The sequence below is a fragment of the Aspergillus oryzae genome, chromosome 5 (genome assembly GCF_000184455.2).
Source record: "Aspergillus oryzae RIB40 DNA, chromosome 5".
Lineage (NCBI taxonomy): Eukaryota > Fungi > Ascomycota > Eurotiomycetes > Eurotiales > Aspergillaceae > Aspergillus > Aspergillus oryzae.
Genome location: NC_036439.1, coordinates 1328222 through 1344506, shown reverse-complemented (window position 1 = coordinate 1344506; position 16285 = coordinate 1328222). Strand labels below are relative to the sequence as shown.

General features: G+C 49.8%; 6 protein-coding genes across 6 annotated transcripts; 1 reads left to right on the top strand and 5 right to left on the bottom strand.

The window, feature by feature from the left end:
* Positions 1-101: 101 nt before the first annotated feature.
* On the bottom strand, positions 102-1775 carry AO090701000377 (uncharacterized protein; the record flags this gene model as incomplete). Its single annotated transcript, XM_001823177.3, has 1 exon — positions 102-1775. The coding sequence occupies one exon, from the start codon at positions 1773-1775 to the stop codon at positions 102-104; it is 1674 nt and encodes a 557-aa protein (XP_001823229.1).
* Positions 1776-6562: 4787 nt separating this feature from the next.
* AO090701000378 (putative DNA helicase) lies at positions 6563-8871 on the bottom strand (the record flags this gene model as incomplete). The annotated part of the gene is made up of 3 exons (XM_001823178.1): positions 6563-6647; positions 6743-6803; positions 6855-8871. 3 exons carry the CDS (start codon positions 8869-8871, stop codon positions 6563-6565), a joined length of 2163 nt encoding a protein of 720 aa, XP_001823230.1.
* An 844-nt stretch (positions 8872-9715) lies between these two features.
* AO090701000379 (uncharacterized protein) lies at positions 9716-11341 on the bottom strand (the record flags this gene model as incomplete). The annotated part of the gene is made up of 1 exon (XM_001823179.3): positions 9716-11341. One exon carries the CDS (start codon positions 11339-11341, stop codon positions 9716-9718), a length of 1626 nt encoding a protein of 541 aa, XP_001823231.3.
* A 399-nt stretch (positions 11342-11740) lies between these two features.
* On the bottom strand, positions 11741-12550 carry AO090701000380 (endonuclease III domain-containing protein; the record flags this gene model as incomplete). The annotated part of the gene is made up of 1 exon (XM_023237341.1): positions 11741-12550. The coding sequence occupies one exon, from the start codon at positions 12548-12550 to the stop codon at positions 11741-11743; it is 810 nt and encodes a 269-aa protein (XP_023092111.1).
* An 834-nt stretch (positions 12551-13384) lies between these two features.
* Positions 13385-13973, top strand: pex4 (putative ubiquitin conjugating enzyme (UbcJ); the record flags this gene model as incomplete). Its single annotated transcript, XM_001823181.3, has 2 exons — positions 13385-13541; positions 13627-13973. 2 exons carry the CDS (start codon positions 13385-13387, stop codon positions 13971-13973), a joined length of 504 nt encoding a protein of 167 aa, XP_001823233.1.
* A 515-nt stretch (positions 13974-14488) lies between these two features.
* AO090701000382 (putative GPI anchored cell wall protein (Dan4)) lies at positions 14489-15553 on the bottom strand (the record flags this gene model as incomplete). The annotated part of the gene is made up of 1 exon (XM_001823182.3): positions 14489-15553. One exon carries the CDS (start codon positions 15551-15553, stop codon positions 14489-14491), a length of 1065 nt encoding a protein of 354 aa, XP_001823234.1.
* Between the last annotated feature and the right edge of the window lie 732 nt (positions 15554-16285).

Sequence of the window (16285 nt, the reverse complement as noted above, 5' to 3'; positions counted from 1 at the left end):
TTCCATCCTGGTCAAAAACCCTGTCATAATGCAGTGGTTATAATAAGACCGTTCCAATCTGACCTCCGAGGTTAAGCGCTGGTCACAAGCCAGCGACTCGATCAGATCATATTACCGATTTCCACTCGTCGGTTTGGCGGCCATCTCGGCCGAAATGTGTCCTCCTTCGGCGTGTCGGATCGATCGTAGTCCGAATCACTCTCGTACGGTGAACCGAGTTTCTGTTCCGTATGGACAGAAGTAGTCTGTGAATACCCCATCGTATTGGAGTCCGGGCGGATGAACTCCTGCGAGTCAGCGCTCCGAATTGGGTACATTGTTTTGAGACCCATGGAATTCCTGGCTAGCTGTTGCAGCTGCTGGATATCCGAGCGTAGGCCAGAGACCTCGTGTTCGAGGCTGCGGCGGGCGTTTTGTTCTCGTCGTAATAGCATGACCAAAGCGCTGTACTGCTCTACGGAAATTCCGGCGTGATGGTCACTGAGTGAGCTTAAGGAGGGGCTTTGTAAGGTTTTTGAACGATGCAGGTGCTGTGCGCTGGGGCGGATAGTAGCGGTGCTCAAGGGTCGATCTCCTGCCGATCCGACGCTGGACGTAGCCTCACTGCCGGATGGTGGAGACTGAGCCGTAGACTTTTTGCGCTTGTGCTCGGTCGAATTCTGTGATTGTTTCCTTCCTGCCGACGCCGTGGGAGAAGGTTCACTGCGTTCGGTCTGCATGCGGGCAATAGCAAATTCGAGGTCAATCAACTTCACCTCCAAGGTGGTCAATCGCTGCTCCAATGATATACTCTCGTCGTGTTGCATAGCGCTGACCAATGTGCCGACATTTGGCGGTATGCGCTCTTCGTCCACAGGGTCATCTAAGGGGTCCACTCCATCTACGGACGGCTCAACAGCCGTCTGAGGGGCACTGACTGCAGTGCCCCGTGTCGGGGGTCGAATAGACACCAAATCCGTCTCGGAAGTTGCGCCACAGGCGGTTGACGTGACGTAAGATTCGATACTGCGTCTTCTCCATTGAATCGGAGACATCCGGTGGTTCTTGGCCAACCCCCGCAGAGCGGTTGCGCTCCGTGAGCGTCGCTTGCTGCGCAGGAGCTCGCGCCGTCGCTCATCATGGTCGCCGAGGCGGGGGCTTTTACTTCGACTGTCCGCGGGGTCTGAATGAATCAACGCATCCAGGGCATCACGGGACTCGTCATCTTCCGAGAAGATTAAGCTGGGCAACGTGGCTCGGCGGGTTCGGGGTGGCCTCATTTCGAGCTTTAATAATGTATCTTCAAAAGCTTTCGGATCTTTGAGCTCGTCCCGGGCCGGGTTGCTGTATTTTGATTTCAATGAATTCGAGAGCGCGGCGTAATTCGTTGTGTCCTTCTCTGGCCGCGATTCCTGGGAATTGTTGAGCCGAAAGTCCGGAGAAACCTCCTCACAACCGTCCGCCTGACCCCGTGCTTTGCGGGTGAATATTTTTCTCATGACGGTTTTCAAGGTGCTTCCGGTCCGGCGATGGGCATTGGGCCCCCGCGTCATGCTCGACATGTCCGGGGCGAAACCGAGGGCTGCTGCGGCTTTTTGGTTTCCACGAAAACTTCCTACCACGATGGACGGATCGGAGCCGCGGCACGATCGAGAGTTGAGAATCAACTGCTTGGAAGTGATGGGTGGCAGGGCTGTGTCGTAACAGATGTCGGATCCGGAGTCGGACGATTGATCACGGGGCGCTAGACAACTTCGCAGGGAGTCACTTCCAATACTGAGACTTGGGCGGGACATGCTGCAGGGATGTCGATGACACTGTATCCGGGACAGGCGGTCGAATAATGCAAGGTGATGGCGAGTTCATAGAATGAGCGGATGCAGCGATGTATCACTAGGCAAGCTGCCGGTTATCGAAAGAGGTAGCGACAGTCAAAATCGAAAAAAAAAAAAGGCTTCAAATGCAGAGTCAACGTATGGGTATCTCAAAAATTCGACAGTATCAGGCCAGGCTATAGAAGCGGGGGGGGGGGGTCAGCGTAATTGAGTGCAAGCAGCTACGAAGCGCTAACCTTGACAGGAGATAATATCATAATCTATAGGCTGCCGAACCTGTCCAAAGGATCCGAGAACGTCAGCCGTGATCCACCGGCAACACCGACTATATGAACTTACCAACAAAGAGAGACCAGAAAGGGAACGACTAGGTTGGTAGCACGGTGGTATGGCGTCCACATCAAACCACCACTCGGCATTTCTCCCCAGAGGCAACCAAAAATCAGAGTAGGAATGAGCAGGGCGCAGAGTCAAGACTAAGTTCACAAATGAGGGACCAGGGTCGCCTTAAGGGCAGAGGAAATAAACTTCACCACGCGGAGGATTACCGCCACGATGGGGGACGAGACGGGGGGGGAATCACTGAAGCTTATCAAACAGGGGACGGCATGGGGGGAATGATAGTGGGCTCTGATGCATTGCGTTTGGCCAAGAGAAGGGAGGAAGGGGGGTGTGGGAAGGAGAAGCAGTGGGAAAGAGAGAAAGAGAGGAAGGAGAAGAAAAGGAAAAATTAAAGTAAAGGAATAATAATTAATAAAAAATAATAATAGTATGAGGGGAGTTGTATAGTTGCCTTAACAAGAGGTTCAACACGGTCCGGCTAGAACGCAGACTAATGGATTCCTGCAGACTCGAAGAAGGAACGGACGGGAATGAAGGAGAGGGGAAAATAGTGGGAATGATAATCAAAAGAAAAAAAGACAAATGACCGGATTAGGTTTAGAAGACTTCAAACGCAGAGGAAACGATTGACCAGGAAGAAGAAAAGGAAGAAAGAAAGAAAGAAAGAAAGAAAGAAAGAGCATTGATCCCAATTGCTCCGAGACGGACGGCATTGCAGTGGAGTGTCCACTTGGCGTGCCTTCGACTAAAAGAGCCCGTGCACGGACTCGCTCTTGTTTCAGGAGTTCCAGAATTTTCAGGGGTAAAAATTTAGATTAAAAATTGATAAAAATAAAAATAAAAATAAATTAATTTTGCACAGAATTTCAAATTACTTATTCACACGGAGTAAATGTCTACCGGATGTCCGTATGTGTGTTATGCAATCTTCTTGTCCCTCGAGTCAATCTGGGAACCATATTATCAATTGATATTTATAGTTTTGATAGTATGTAAGGATGGTTGATCCGATGTCCCACGGTTCCCATGCATTCTTGATTGATCTCGCGATACCCATGGATCGGCTTCTCCGGGCGCGACAGATCATTTTTTCCACCTGCTGCCCTGCTGCATCGAAACTTCCATAAATTAAATCCATTCATTCTTCGCGTTCAATTGACTTTCTTTCTTCCGTGTTGATCATGCGCTATTCAAAACTTATTGATGGCATACATAAAAGTAAACATTCCACATGGCGCCACATGGGCAAAAACACGAGCCTGAGGCATGGGGTCATGTGCAGACCATCAAGAGTACTCATCATATTATTCTCTCTATCCGGAATACACGACTAACCTCTTGTGCCATTTTGGATTTTCTATTCTCCAAACGACAGTCCATTCATTCTCCCACTTGAATCCTCTTCCAAACGAAGGATCCTCGAATACAGTTTTGGCCCCATTCCAACACCTCGCAGTCCTAAACTTAGGTGCGGTTGCCGACCCTCGACCATGGAACGCTTGTCAGGATCTCTCCTCCAGTGCACGTCATTCGCCATCGAGCGACAAGCAAATCAACCAACTTTTGCTATCGTCTCCACCCTTTCAAAGCCTCCCAGCACGGACACGATTCCACGGGACACCAGCAAATAGTTCGGTTAGTCTAGCTATATACGGTCAATGCGTCGGTTCCTCTCTCGGAAAGACTCCAGCACGATATCAAACGATTTCACCATGAGAAGATGCCCGAAATTTGGGGAGATGAGAAGAATTGCTTCACCGCTAGTCCAACTTGTTTTCGAGTTTTTCTCCCCGAGATGTTGCCAAACAGACACGGCGCATACTCCCCGAAGCAGGGTCGAAACTCATCCAAGGAACGATATGCGTGACGAACCTCTGGGTCTGCAATCTATCTGCTCCGGTTTAATCTATACGCAACAACGGGTATCGCTTCTCGGCCAGGGCATCCGATCACTCCCCACTAACGATCTCATATCGACCTTGTCCGACATGAAGAGGGGATAATGTGCTCAATGTCCTCCACTATTTACGGTTGGAAAGCGGGAGGCCTAAAACAGGCTCTTTCCCCTCATGGTGAGTCTGAAACGCGACACGGACCAATTGGAGAGGGATCACGGTCATGCCATCCAGACCGGTGAACCGGGTGGAGAGAGGACCGAGTTCAGCCTGCATATGATGTCAATTGTACGGTTCTGTTCTCAATGATACTACTCACATTCCCCCGAAAAAAGTAAGTCATCAACATTACAGATCACTTCGTTTTTGAAATAGCGCACCGCACCCAGAGATCAAGAATCGGCGCCTTGTGCCACCTTGCTTCATCTCTCATGTTTACTTATTTCTGTCCAACATTCCCAAACATTAGCGTTTCACCAGACACCAGCATCCGACAACAGAAACACCGGAACACAAATTAAGAAATAAGAAAATACGTCGCAGACGTCAGAACACACTAAACCGGCCTTGCAGTGATAGTCTTATGCAACGATGCGCTGGACATGCATGGTAAGAGTGGAGCCCACCAAAAGCTGAGACGCACCAAGTGGCTCCCCTTACAGGTTGTCTCCACAGTCCATCCAGGACACAATTCCGGAGGACTCGTCCGGAACGTCGCTCGTCTCGTTCGCTCTTCGAGAATGTGATCGGGTAGACCTGCATAATCCTGGGAAAATCGATGCGATCTCATTGGACGCCTTGTCCGATCTGAGAATTTGGAGAATGTCGTATTACCCTGCCGTTGTATAGGATACAGGACGCATATATACTCCGCCGACACTTACGTTGACACTTGCGGAATATATACCATGTACAACACAACTCCGAACCTCGACCTCAATCCAACATCCACCACACCCACACCCCATACTCCATACCCCCAGCGACAACAGCTCAGAAAGAATGATCATACCCCAAACAAGCTACATCCCCGAACCCGAACAACCCCAGACACCACCAGTAACCCACATGAAACACCCACCAGCCTTTCTACTATTTATATGTTCTTCAGCTACGTCCATCCCTCCCCAATCCGCTCTCTTCACACGTCCAAGAATGCACTATAACTCAAAAAACACCCCAAAATCACACCATAAAACCCGACAACCCCACAAAACCAATATATAAACACCCATCTCGGCAATAACCATAAACCAAAAGTAGCACCACGTTTAGCGGCACGATAACCACTCCCAACTAACAAATCAAAACCCCCCGAAGCGATAACGCCTGTGCCCGCGAAGATTATCGAGGAGACGGACTGTATCAGAATCCCGACGCTTAGCGGCAAATGTCAGCGCTGATCGCGAACGGGCCCTAGACTAGTTCAGTAGTGAGCGACGTCTCCGTTGAAATACTAAGAGGGGCGGCGGGACGCATTTGCACGGTATTTGGAATTGGGACATTTGCTTTTTTTCTTACCCCTGATTATCTTTTCAGCATGCTCGGTTAGTCAAGAGAGTAGTATGTAGTCAGAAAGAGAGATGATATACTTGTGATATTGTATCTTGTAGTGTTGCGCTGACGGCTTCCAGTGGTATTCAAACGTGCATAAAGGATTTGGGGGCCCTCGTGCTAGAAGAGGTTAAGCCAAGACGACTAGCGATTTAGGCTCCATGCAAGATCGCAGTCAGCGTTGACGTGGCAGGTCTAGATGCGTTCCCCTCGCTATTGGTACGTTGGCTTTGGGACGCGGGGGCTTTTGGTGGTGTGTTGGTGTGTGTTTTTTTCGCTGGGTTTGTGTTATTGAGAGGTTGCTGACTGTCCTCGAATGGTAATTCGAACTTCGATTATATATAAGATTCCATGGTCTCATTGGAAATCTATATATTGTCTTGAGTTTCTACGGTTCTACCGGCGTTATCGTCATGTATAGTGACCTTCTCTGATCGCATTGATAAGAGCATTTCTCGGAAATGGTATTGACGTGTGAGGCTCTTTGATATGTCCATGATTTGGTCCTAGTTCTGCATTGACTAGACAAATATATATGTAGGAATGCTTCCAACGCATTCCTACAGAACGAGAGCATCTAGAGGATGCTAGCGAATCCGAAGCCTTCCCTTTTGATGTAACCAGATACAGGAGAGTCTAGTAGGCCGGGTTCTTTTCATGAATTGCTGCAGAAACTCACCCAGGCGCGACCTGCGGGGTTACTTTCCTATTGTCATCGACAAAGGGGTTGATGTAACGTAGGGTGGGGGCGCCATAGTAGCAGCGATGCTGCTCGCAATTTCCGCATCTTCAAGGTTGTGGCGTATTCCCGATTGGGTGTGAACAACTTCAAGGGGCTTGTATCGATCGTGTCGGACTATGTTGGCAGTCTCTACCAGCACCTTCCTTCCGCCGTTAAGGGGTATTGTGTGTTGCCTGGGGTAGAGATGAAACTGAGGTACGGAGCAGATTGTTCTTTCAGAGCAACCCCCCAGCATCTGGGTAGCGCAAGTCGGCGTTCTCTTCCAAGAATGCCATCCACCGCTTGAGGAATCCGCTTCCTCTATTACAGAAGGCTTTGTTAGCAAGATTCAATCCAAAAACACTAAGTGAACTCGTAGGACTGAGGGGTTGTCCTAGTTAAGGCAAGGGACTCACTTGCTGATGGTCTCCGAATCACCACAGACGCAAAGATGCCGTTTGGGGCGCGTCATAGCAACTAGTAGATAAAATCAGCATATGTACGCAGCAACAATGGAGGCATACGTACCGTTCAATCGCCGCTTCTCTCCCAAGAAACCGACTTCGTTCTCACTGTTACTTCGCACCAGGCTGACGACAACAGCCTCTTTCTCGCGACCCTGGAATCCATCCACACTGCCCAGCTCGATACCCGGATACTTCTCCCGCAACATCTGCGACAGGATAGCTAGCTGGCCGTTATAAGGGGTGATGACGGCGATATCCTCGGGTTTCAATCCCGACTGCACCAGGTTGTCTACGTGCTTCGCAACAACCATTGCCTCCATTTCATTGCTTTTGCTCTCACCAAGTAGGGCCTCTTTTTGCCCTACCTCTTTGTCTTCAGTCTTCTCGGGGAAATCGCCTCCTTGTGTGTCCCAGAACACCAGCGGTTCTTTTGTATCGTCGGTCTCCTCTACATCGTATGGTAGGTCCTTCAGAAGACGTGCTTTTACCGCATCGCCCGCCATCAGTTTAGACTCGTACAGCTCGTCTGACGGAAACCGCATGATTGTTTCGTGCATTCGGTATTGTGTAGTTAGCATTCTTTTGATGCTCTCGCCATGGAGCGAAAGTAGTCGATCGAACATAGTCGTTTCGAGAGACATTTTCCCAAGAACTCCGTTGTCACCATCGTTGACAGTGTCCACCTTCCCTGCCTTTACATCTTTAGACTTCTGATCAGTGGACTTAACAGTTGGAGGCAACTGTAAATGATCACCAGCAAGAACCACCTTAGATGCAGAAAGCAGCGAAATCCAGCATTGCGCCTCCAAAGCTTGACTAGCCTCGTCGATAATCACAACATCGAACTTCTGGTTCTTCAATTGATGGCCACCTGCCCCATGTAGAGTTGCAAGAACCACACTGCTCTCTCTAACCAGATTATCCACGCATTTGGACTCCCGCTCCCTGAATTCTCGACGTAACTCTTTCAAATCCTGGTAAATCGCCCGCTTCTCTCTTCCAAACCTAGTCTTCCGAATGCTAGCTACCTTCTGATCGATCTCCTTCCGAACATCCCTCACAATAGAAGCAGCATCCGACGTATGGGTGAGGACTTCCAACGAATGCTCAAGAACAGACGGCAACAAACGCGCCGGATGACCAATACGCACAACGGGCACTTTCTTCGGAGCAAGTCTCTCGACAATATTATCCACGGAGATATTCGACGGCCCGCAAACAAGCACCCGTAATTTCCGCTGCACCATCTGCAAGATAAGCTCAATCAAGGTATGTGTTTTTCCAGTCCCCGGCGGACCATGAATAAGCGCAATATCCCGCGAAGCTAAAGCAAACCGAATAGCCTCCTTCTGCGAGTCATTCAAACTCGGATCGTTAAATTCAACATCGCCCACTGCCCCATAATCAGGTGGCAGCGGCGTCGTATGTCCAAACGCAACCCGCATGAAATGTGTATAATCGGACTCGATGATCTTCCCCATCTTCTCCATCGTCTGCCTCATCCGTCGATACGTCACATCATTCGCAAGCTTTATCAACCAGAGTTTCTTCCCCCATAGCTCCTCGATCGCCTCATCGTCTTCCTTGGACCGTCCTCCGCCGCCCTGTTGACCAAACGCAACCCAAACGCTCCGCTCCCCAACCCGAGTAACAACACCTTCCGGGCCCTTGGGCGGTCCTGTACCAGCTGGCTTCCCATCTTTGCTCGCTTTGTCCTTGCCCATTTTCTTCGTAGAGCTCCCGATCTCATTCACCCGAACCACGTCACCCACGCGAATTCCATGCGCACCTAACTGTGGTTCTCCATCCTTCCCATGGCCATCTGTGTTCTTCGTAGAAACAGCCGCATCGGCGCCGAATTCGCCCACGACACGGCCGCCAAGACCGGTCCGGCATTGCGAGAGGACGATCCCCGTTAGCGCATAGCCTGTTGCTTGGAGGGTTCGTCTAGTAGAGGGTGAGACGGATGCGGCGGTACTCGCGAGCGTGGAGGAGGAGACTTCGGCTTCGTGTTCTTGGAGGAGGAGCTGTTGTTGGGTTTGGGCGAAGAGGGGTACGGGGATTGGTGTTGGTGCCATGAGGTAGGTTTCCTTGGTATTCATATAAGCATTAGTTTCGTGTCAATGAGATTCATGTGTGTTCCTATTCTGGCCTCAAGCTTGGTTGGCTGTATGGGGTGCTGTATAAAGTTGTGTAGAGCTTTTTGAGGTTGGTTTGTTATGTTCGGAATTAAGAGTGGGGTTTTATGTCCGCGGGGATGATTTCATAACTCGGTCTGCTTAGTCATGTGTTTACAACGTTGGAGGTAAATTTGGTTGATCAAAGTCTTTCGATTGGATTACACTGGGGATGGGTATTTGAGGATATTAAATCTCTTCTGTGCGATTGGCAGGTCAAAATGGACTTGGCGATATACATGGGCCCAGTACTTCTATCCATAACGCCCCACGATAATACTGGGTCTAACGGCCTCTATGGGAAGGACGTATACCAATGTGGAACGAAATCAAAACTCATTAGCTAACCTTGAGAGATACAATTGTGAATGAAAAAGAAAATAACAAGTAGACAGAGCGTAAGAGAAGAAACGAGATATTCACAAGCACATCCTCCATACTTTCTTGGGGTAGACAGCTGCATACCGGTGATTGGAGTAAGTCATGAATTTTCTCGGGGCGTTTTGTTAGTGAATAAATGTGCATCAGCAGATTTCCTAAGCTTAGAAGACCTGTCCAAACCTGTGAAATCTGTGCAAGGAACTCTGCGTCTCAGGCTGGAGCGCGCAAGAGGAATATTATGTAAGGTTTTGTTGATCTCATGATCAAGCATTGGATGACGAAGACCAAAGAATAGGTGAAAGATATGGGATAATCCGGTGGTAAATAATATCATGCCGAGTTCGTTTAGCCCCAAGCTGGAATTTTATGTGTTCAAATGTTTTTGGCCAATAAACGGCATGTGGCTGGGTTTGGATCTTCCATGGCATGCAAACCCCAGTACAGCCCGTTCCGCGTCCCTTTCATATGAACGCTCATCCGCCAAATATACACGAAAGTCCCGGAGACCGCGTAGGTCTGCAAATGCCTTAAGAAGCTTGCGCAGGTATTTGTTTCTACTCTGAGTTGCTCCATTGCCATAGTTCTTCGTGCCAAGGTCGATGATTGTGAGGGATAGACGAGGAATATCAAAATGTTCACGGATAAAACGGCGCAACACTGACCAAGACAGCAACGCTGCATCCTCCACTCTGTGGGCAGTTCTGGCAGGGCTTCGAAAGGTCAATGGAAACTTGAACGTCAGGTGTCTGATCTGCATGAAGGACGACGTAGGGATATAATGCAGGAGTCTCATGATGAGCTCAGGATCTTCATCCGTGAATGCAAAGTTGTTCTTCGAGAAAAAGACCCGACGCGCATCCTCATAGAATCCTCGGCTGACTAGAAAATAGGGCGTGGGTGAAGTAAAGCAAGAACAGGTGGTGGAGAACGCTGTTTGGCGAGCGTAGCAGAAGCACATGGCTCGCAGAGGCGAACAAGTACCGCAACAAGTGAGGGGATAAATGGTCGGTCGTTGACGTCTGCGGTCTTGCAAAGTTACTAGGCCCTTTGGACACTCTGAAGCCATGATATAAGGATCAGGGCGGTTGATCAGAAGTTGCTCGAGTATAAGAAGTTGGACCTCTTTTGGGAGGCGAAGGAATCCAAACGGAGGTCTATCTCCAAGGTTGTTGGTTAGCCTCCAGCAGGATCGCTTGACCACAGCTCGAATGTCATTCTCTTGGTACTGATTGAGATGAATAGCACACTGGGCCAAAGAAGGGAAATGATCCATTGCGCACATCAACTTGTGTGCAACCTCCAGATCCTTAACCCTGCACTTCAGGCTGAAGTACGTGAGAGAGGGCATCCTCACGGCAGCCAAATCACAGAAAGCGACCCAAATCTTCATGATTGTGCGATGGACACCCCCATATAGCTTGAGAAAGCGTCTGTCACAAGGACCCAGGTCAATATGAAGATATTTCAAGTGCTCCATACCCCAAAGTGTCGCGTCACGGAACTGGCAAAAGTCTGCCTTTCTGTAGAGCATAGCGCTGAATCTGTTGAGGCCAAAAAACATAGATCCAATTTCATCACGGACGGCGCGAGAGGTCTGGAACAATGCAGTGGGCAGCCTAGGGTGAGTACAGCCCCTGTCCACAAATGCAGTCCATGACCCCTGAGTCTCACGCATGGAGCTGCGATTACACAACGGTTGAATATTGGGGTTCCTTCGGACACACTCGCTAGAGATATCAATCAGACAAGGGCGTAGCAGTCCAGCGTATTCCAGGATTTTGATCTTGGCATTTTCTGGCAGACTAAGAAACGATATACCCGGCTGGAATGAGGGGCCCATGTCGACCTCCATAGTAGAAGGGCCACACAAAGAACATGCATCGGTTGACGGAGATTCCTCCCTGCTGAGGTTTTCCATAGAAGAACTCGGAGGGTTTAATTCATTGTACAATTGCCAAAAGGCCTGTTCATCGGGATCCAAGGTATCCATTTCGGGCCTGTTGTGATTGTTGTGACAGCACAACAGTCAGCAGGTTGCCAGGGAGTCATGAGGACGAGCATTTGATAGTGAATAGGGATGGCGGGGTCTTACACGTAGTGAATCAGAATGTAGGTAGAGGGTCGCGTCGTAAGGAGCGCTTAATGGTTCATGAAGTTTGATTATGAATTGCGATCAGATATTCAATAGATGGGCAGGCAAGTTGGCTGGAGCATCACAAAGGAAGAGAAAGTAGGAATTGCAGCGATGTTGACTACACGGGAGGAGGAAGAGTAGAGGAAGATATTAGACGAGAAATATTTGTCCATGTAACAAAAGTCAATTGGAGGTCCGTAGTTCCCAACGGGGAAATCAAGTTGGAGCCAGAAGCTCGTGCCTGGGGCACTCCAGTCACTCCCCCTCGATTTTTACTTCCACTCCGCCTTCAACACTCTCCTCCTTAGCATCAACCTTCCTGCTAGATACAAGGCCTCTGATCTCGCTTTTGCATAGTTTCGTCCCCGCGAGGTCACAATCCCCGCATTTCCTACCTACTGGTAAGCAGACCGTCTGTCCCAGCCCAACAAGAAGCTTGTTGATCTCGTGCCATTTATCCTTTGGCAACCATGACTCCAGTGCCTTGCGAGTGTCCTCCGGTGTTTTCGTCTTATTCCAGCCCCAGAGGTTCGTTATGCGATGAACGTGGACATCAACTCCAATACCTTCATGCTTTCCCCAAGCGGCGCTCATACAGAGATATGCCATCTTCAGACCTACTCCGGGGAGCTTCATTAACTCCTCGGCAGTGGATGGAATGTCACTCTGGTACTGATCACGAAGAATGATAGCCGCGGCCTTGATATACTTGGTCTTGTTGTTGTGGAAGCCCACCTTACCGATCAATTCGTTCAGGCGCTCGGGGGAAACAGCCAGAATATTCTCGAGATTCAAAGTACTGTCTCTGAGAGGCTTTTCTAACTTAAAAGTATCTTCGTCTGGCTCTTCCTTGATCATACTAGTCTCTATCAGAGGAGCTTCGCCATCCCCAAGTTCAGTGTGCAATCGCTGCATCGCCACGGCCGTGACGGTGTCCTTCGTTTGAGAAGACAGCATCAGCGCAACGAGAGTCTGAAATCGTCGGTCTCGCGGAGATGATGCTCGCCAATACAATTCGGCACACCCCATGGTATCAACCGGAGCCGTCGGGTTAGCCTCGCGCATCTTTTTGACAGTGGCGTATATCGTATCCCAATTGGAGGGTGGCTCTACTTTGAATGAACCATCCTCATCTTTAATTTTTCGCGCAGGAGCGCGGCGTGTTTTCTGTGCTACAGGCTCAGTCTTGACAGCCTTTTCAATCGTCTTCTCCGGAACCCTTGTTGAATCTCTAGAGTTGATTTTCCGCGGTGGCGCAGTGTCCACTTTACTTTTCCGCCGTTTCGCCGGGGGCTCCATTATATCTTCAATATCCACCGTGTTGAGAGACGAGAGAGATGATGTTTCATCGTCATCATTCGCAGGTAACTTCGGTTCAACATGACCATTAGAGCTTCCATTATATGCAAAGCTCCGCAGCGCATTTAGATTGGAAGAACTGCGCGTTTGCCGGCGCGCAGGAGGTGAAAGCGCCTGCAAAACTTTCTCAGTTTGCTTCGATGCTCGAGACGTTCGCATGGTGTAATAAACAGGGCTCTTATGAATATGTAGCTAATATATGTTGTGACCTTCACATGAATCAAGGATCGACGGAATTTTTAGGGGTTGGATAGGCTGGGTCGCCAAGCGCATTCCACGCGGAGCGGACGATCGCAGAACCGCATGGGGAAGAAAGACCCACGGGTCGGCTGTTAAGCCTCGGCGCAACTCATGTCGCGGTGTGAGTAACCACTAAGTTTGCCGTGCGATTTACTTCCCCTTGCTTTTAATCCTCTTAGTCCCTGCCGACAACAGCAACGCCCACCTATTTGAATTAAATCTCACATTCCGATTTCTCCGATAATAAACAAGCATCTCAGCGCGCCAAGTCCGCGATCCACATTCCAGATAACACCCCTCATGGCGTCATCCTCCACCGTCAAACGCCTCCTCAGCGAACTGAAAAACTACACAAACAACCCGAATGAGCACCTCCTCCACCTCGGACTCGTCGACAACGATGACCTCTTCCAGTGGGAGGCAGTACTCAAGGGTGTAAAGGGAACTCCATACGAAGGTACCACTTTCCAGCCCACCTCAGCCGGCCCTCCCCGCTTCACCACCCGTTCAAAGAACCTCGACTAATGAGATACAAAATCCAGGTGGCCTGTGGTCCCTCTCAATAACAATCCCCCCAAATTACCCCAACGCACCACCCACAATCCGCTTCAACACCCGAATCTCCCACCCCAACATCTCCTTCACCACCGGCGAAATCTGCCTCACCCTTCTCACAACGGAGCACTGGACTCCCGCGTATACGCTCTCGCAAACCCTGACGGAGATTCACCAGCTCCTGACGAACCCAGAACCCGATAGTCCGTTGAATGTGGATGTGGCGGTCTTGTTGAGAGACGGGGATATCCCGGCTTGGGAGAGTATCGTGCGGTATTGGACGGAAGAGGAGAGGTGGCAGGGTCCCGAGTCCGCTTCTTTTTCGCGGGCTTAGATTTCTTGCATGTTAGTGGTTTGAAGTGAAACCGGGGAAATGTTGGTGAAAGATGGGTGGCACCGATTAATTTCAGATTATTTTATTTGTCTCTCTCCGTTTAGTTATGTCGATATCATGACCAAGCATATATATATATATACTACGTACCAGAAGAACCATTTCATTTGCAAGTCGTCAAGAAACACAAATCCAGCATATCTACCAATACCTCGATTGCTCAATATCTGCAATACAGAACAGAGATCTAATTATGCACACGCTCGACAGAACCAGATGTAAGGAGAGACATGTCCACGCTCGTAACACCAAACCCTAGACCCCGAACTTCAAAGGAGAGACACATGTCGGAAGAAGACGCCAAGTATGCAAGGATCGTAAGCCGGCGTTAGAAAGGGTAAATAAAATACCAACATAACAGTAGACTATTTTCAGAAGAGAGTAAAAAAAAAAGCAAAACGCCATTTTATGCAGAAGTGAAACAAGGTCAAATTTTCAAGAACATAATGTCCCGATTACAGCGCCATGGCCACGACGGCAGCACCACCGACCATGACGAAGAGCTCACGGGTAAGACCGGTAGTCGGGGCCGCGTTATCAGTTTGCAGGCCCGGGGCGGCGCTGGTGGGCGTGGCGACGTCGGTTTCGGTGGGGTGCACGACGGTGATGGAGGTGATGGTGCTTTGCTCGCCGTTGGGGAGAGTGGTGGTGCTCTTGTAGGTGGAGGTGTAGGGGGTTGTGTGCTTGGTTGTTTGTTCGGTGGTTGTGGGCTCTGGGGCGGTGGTGGTGGTTTGCATGGTGGTTGGGCCCTTGGTGGAATCTGCGCTGGTGTTGGGCTTCTCGGTGGTCTTGTCCGAGGTGGTCTTTTCGGAGGTGGTTGGCTTGTCGGTGGTAGTGGGCGTGGGTTGGTCGGTGGTGGTGGGCTTCTCGGTGGTCTTCTCAGAAGTGGTCTTGTCGGAGGTGGTTGGCTTATCGGTGGTGGTAGGCTGCTCACTGGTGGTGGGCTTTTCGGTGGTTTTCTCCGAGGTTGTTGGCTTCTCGGTGGTTGTGGGCTGCTCACTGGTAGTGGGTTCGACGGTGGTCTTTTGAGTAGGCGTGGCCGTGGTGGGTTGGGCTGAGGTGGTTGGTTCCGCCTGAGAAGTCGACGAGTCAGACGAGGAAGCAGAAGAAGCCTCTGTAGTGGAAGGAGAGGAAGTAGAGGGAGCTTCAGTGGTGTGGGAGGAGGGAGCTTCCGTGGTGGAAGAGGGAGCTTCAGTGTTGGAGGAAGGAGAGGAAGCTTGAGTAGGAGAGGATGGTACTACAGCAGTGGCTGAGGGCTCTACAGCGGAAGAGCTGTTGTCCCTCTTGAGGTTCAGATGGGCGGCCAGCTCTCTATCCTCGGCAGTGAGAGCGTCCGCAGCATCTTCGTCGGAGCGGAAGACACCATGGCTGAACTTCTCGAACAAGTGAAGAGCCTTGTGGAGGGAATCGGACTGGTCGGCCACCGTGTTGGTCTCGGACTCGACCTGCTCAGGGGCGGTGGTCGCAATCGCAGAGGATGCGACCAAAGACAAGAAGGCAAGCTTCAGAAGACGATTCATGGTGACTGTTGCTGTCGGATGGAGGAGTATACAGATGAGTCGGGTGGTTGATTGGAGAAGCTGATTGGTAGACTTGGCGGGTGGATTGATTGGCAGTAAAGGCGACAAGTTTGGAATGCAATTCTTATCAATTGGAAAACTGGCGGGAACCCCCTGTCGAGTCGGTTGGAACCACAAAAAGAAGCAAATATGACCAAAGAGGTGAATTAAGAACAATGGAGGGAGAGAGAAAGGATGTGGAGGGAAAGAGGAAAAAGAGGAAAGGACTGGACTTAACAGCGAACAAGGCCTTTTTGTTGTTTTTCAGGTTTCAGGCCTGATAATGGCACCTCATTCAGCCTTAGTCTGATCGTTAGTTCGTCGGCTTCGGATCCGCCAGAAACCTGGAAAGTAAAAAAAGAATGACAAGAAAAAAAAAATTTTTTTTTTCAAATCGAGGAACAGGTAATGTAACGAATCACATTGACAGGAACAGTGGATCTTCCTCGTGGAAAACCACTCAGATTAGACCTTGGAAGCATCCATACACTGGAAATAGCAGTCCATTGCCGACTAGAAGGATACTACTCAAGACTAGTATAGTATAGTTAAATCGTTAAAGTGGTAACCATGGTGTGGGCGCACTAAATTCAGCAGCAAGTGGCAATGCACCCGTGCGACTTGGCTTCTCTTAAGTGTTGTTTCGTCTGTCTGTATGTATGTATGTAATGTATGTACTCTGAAACGGGCAGA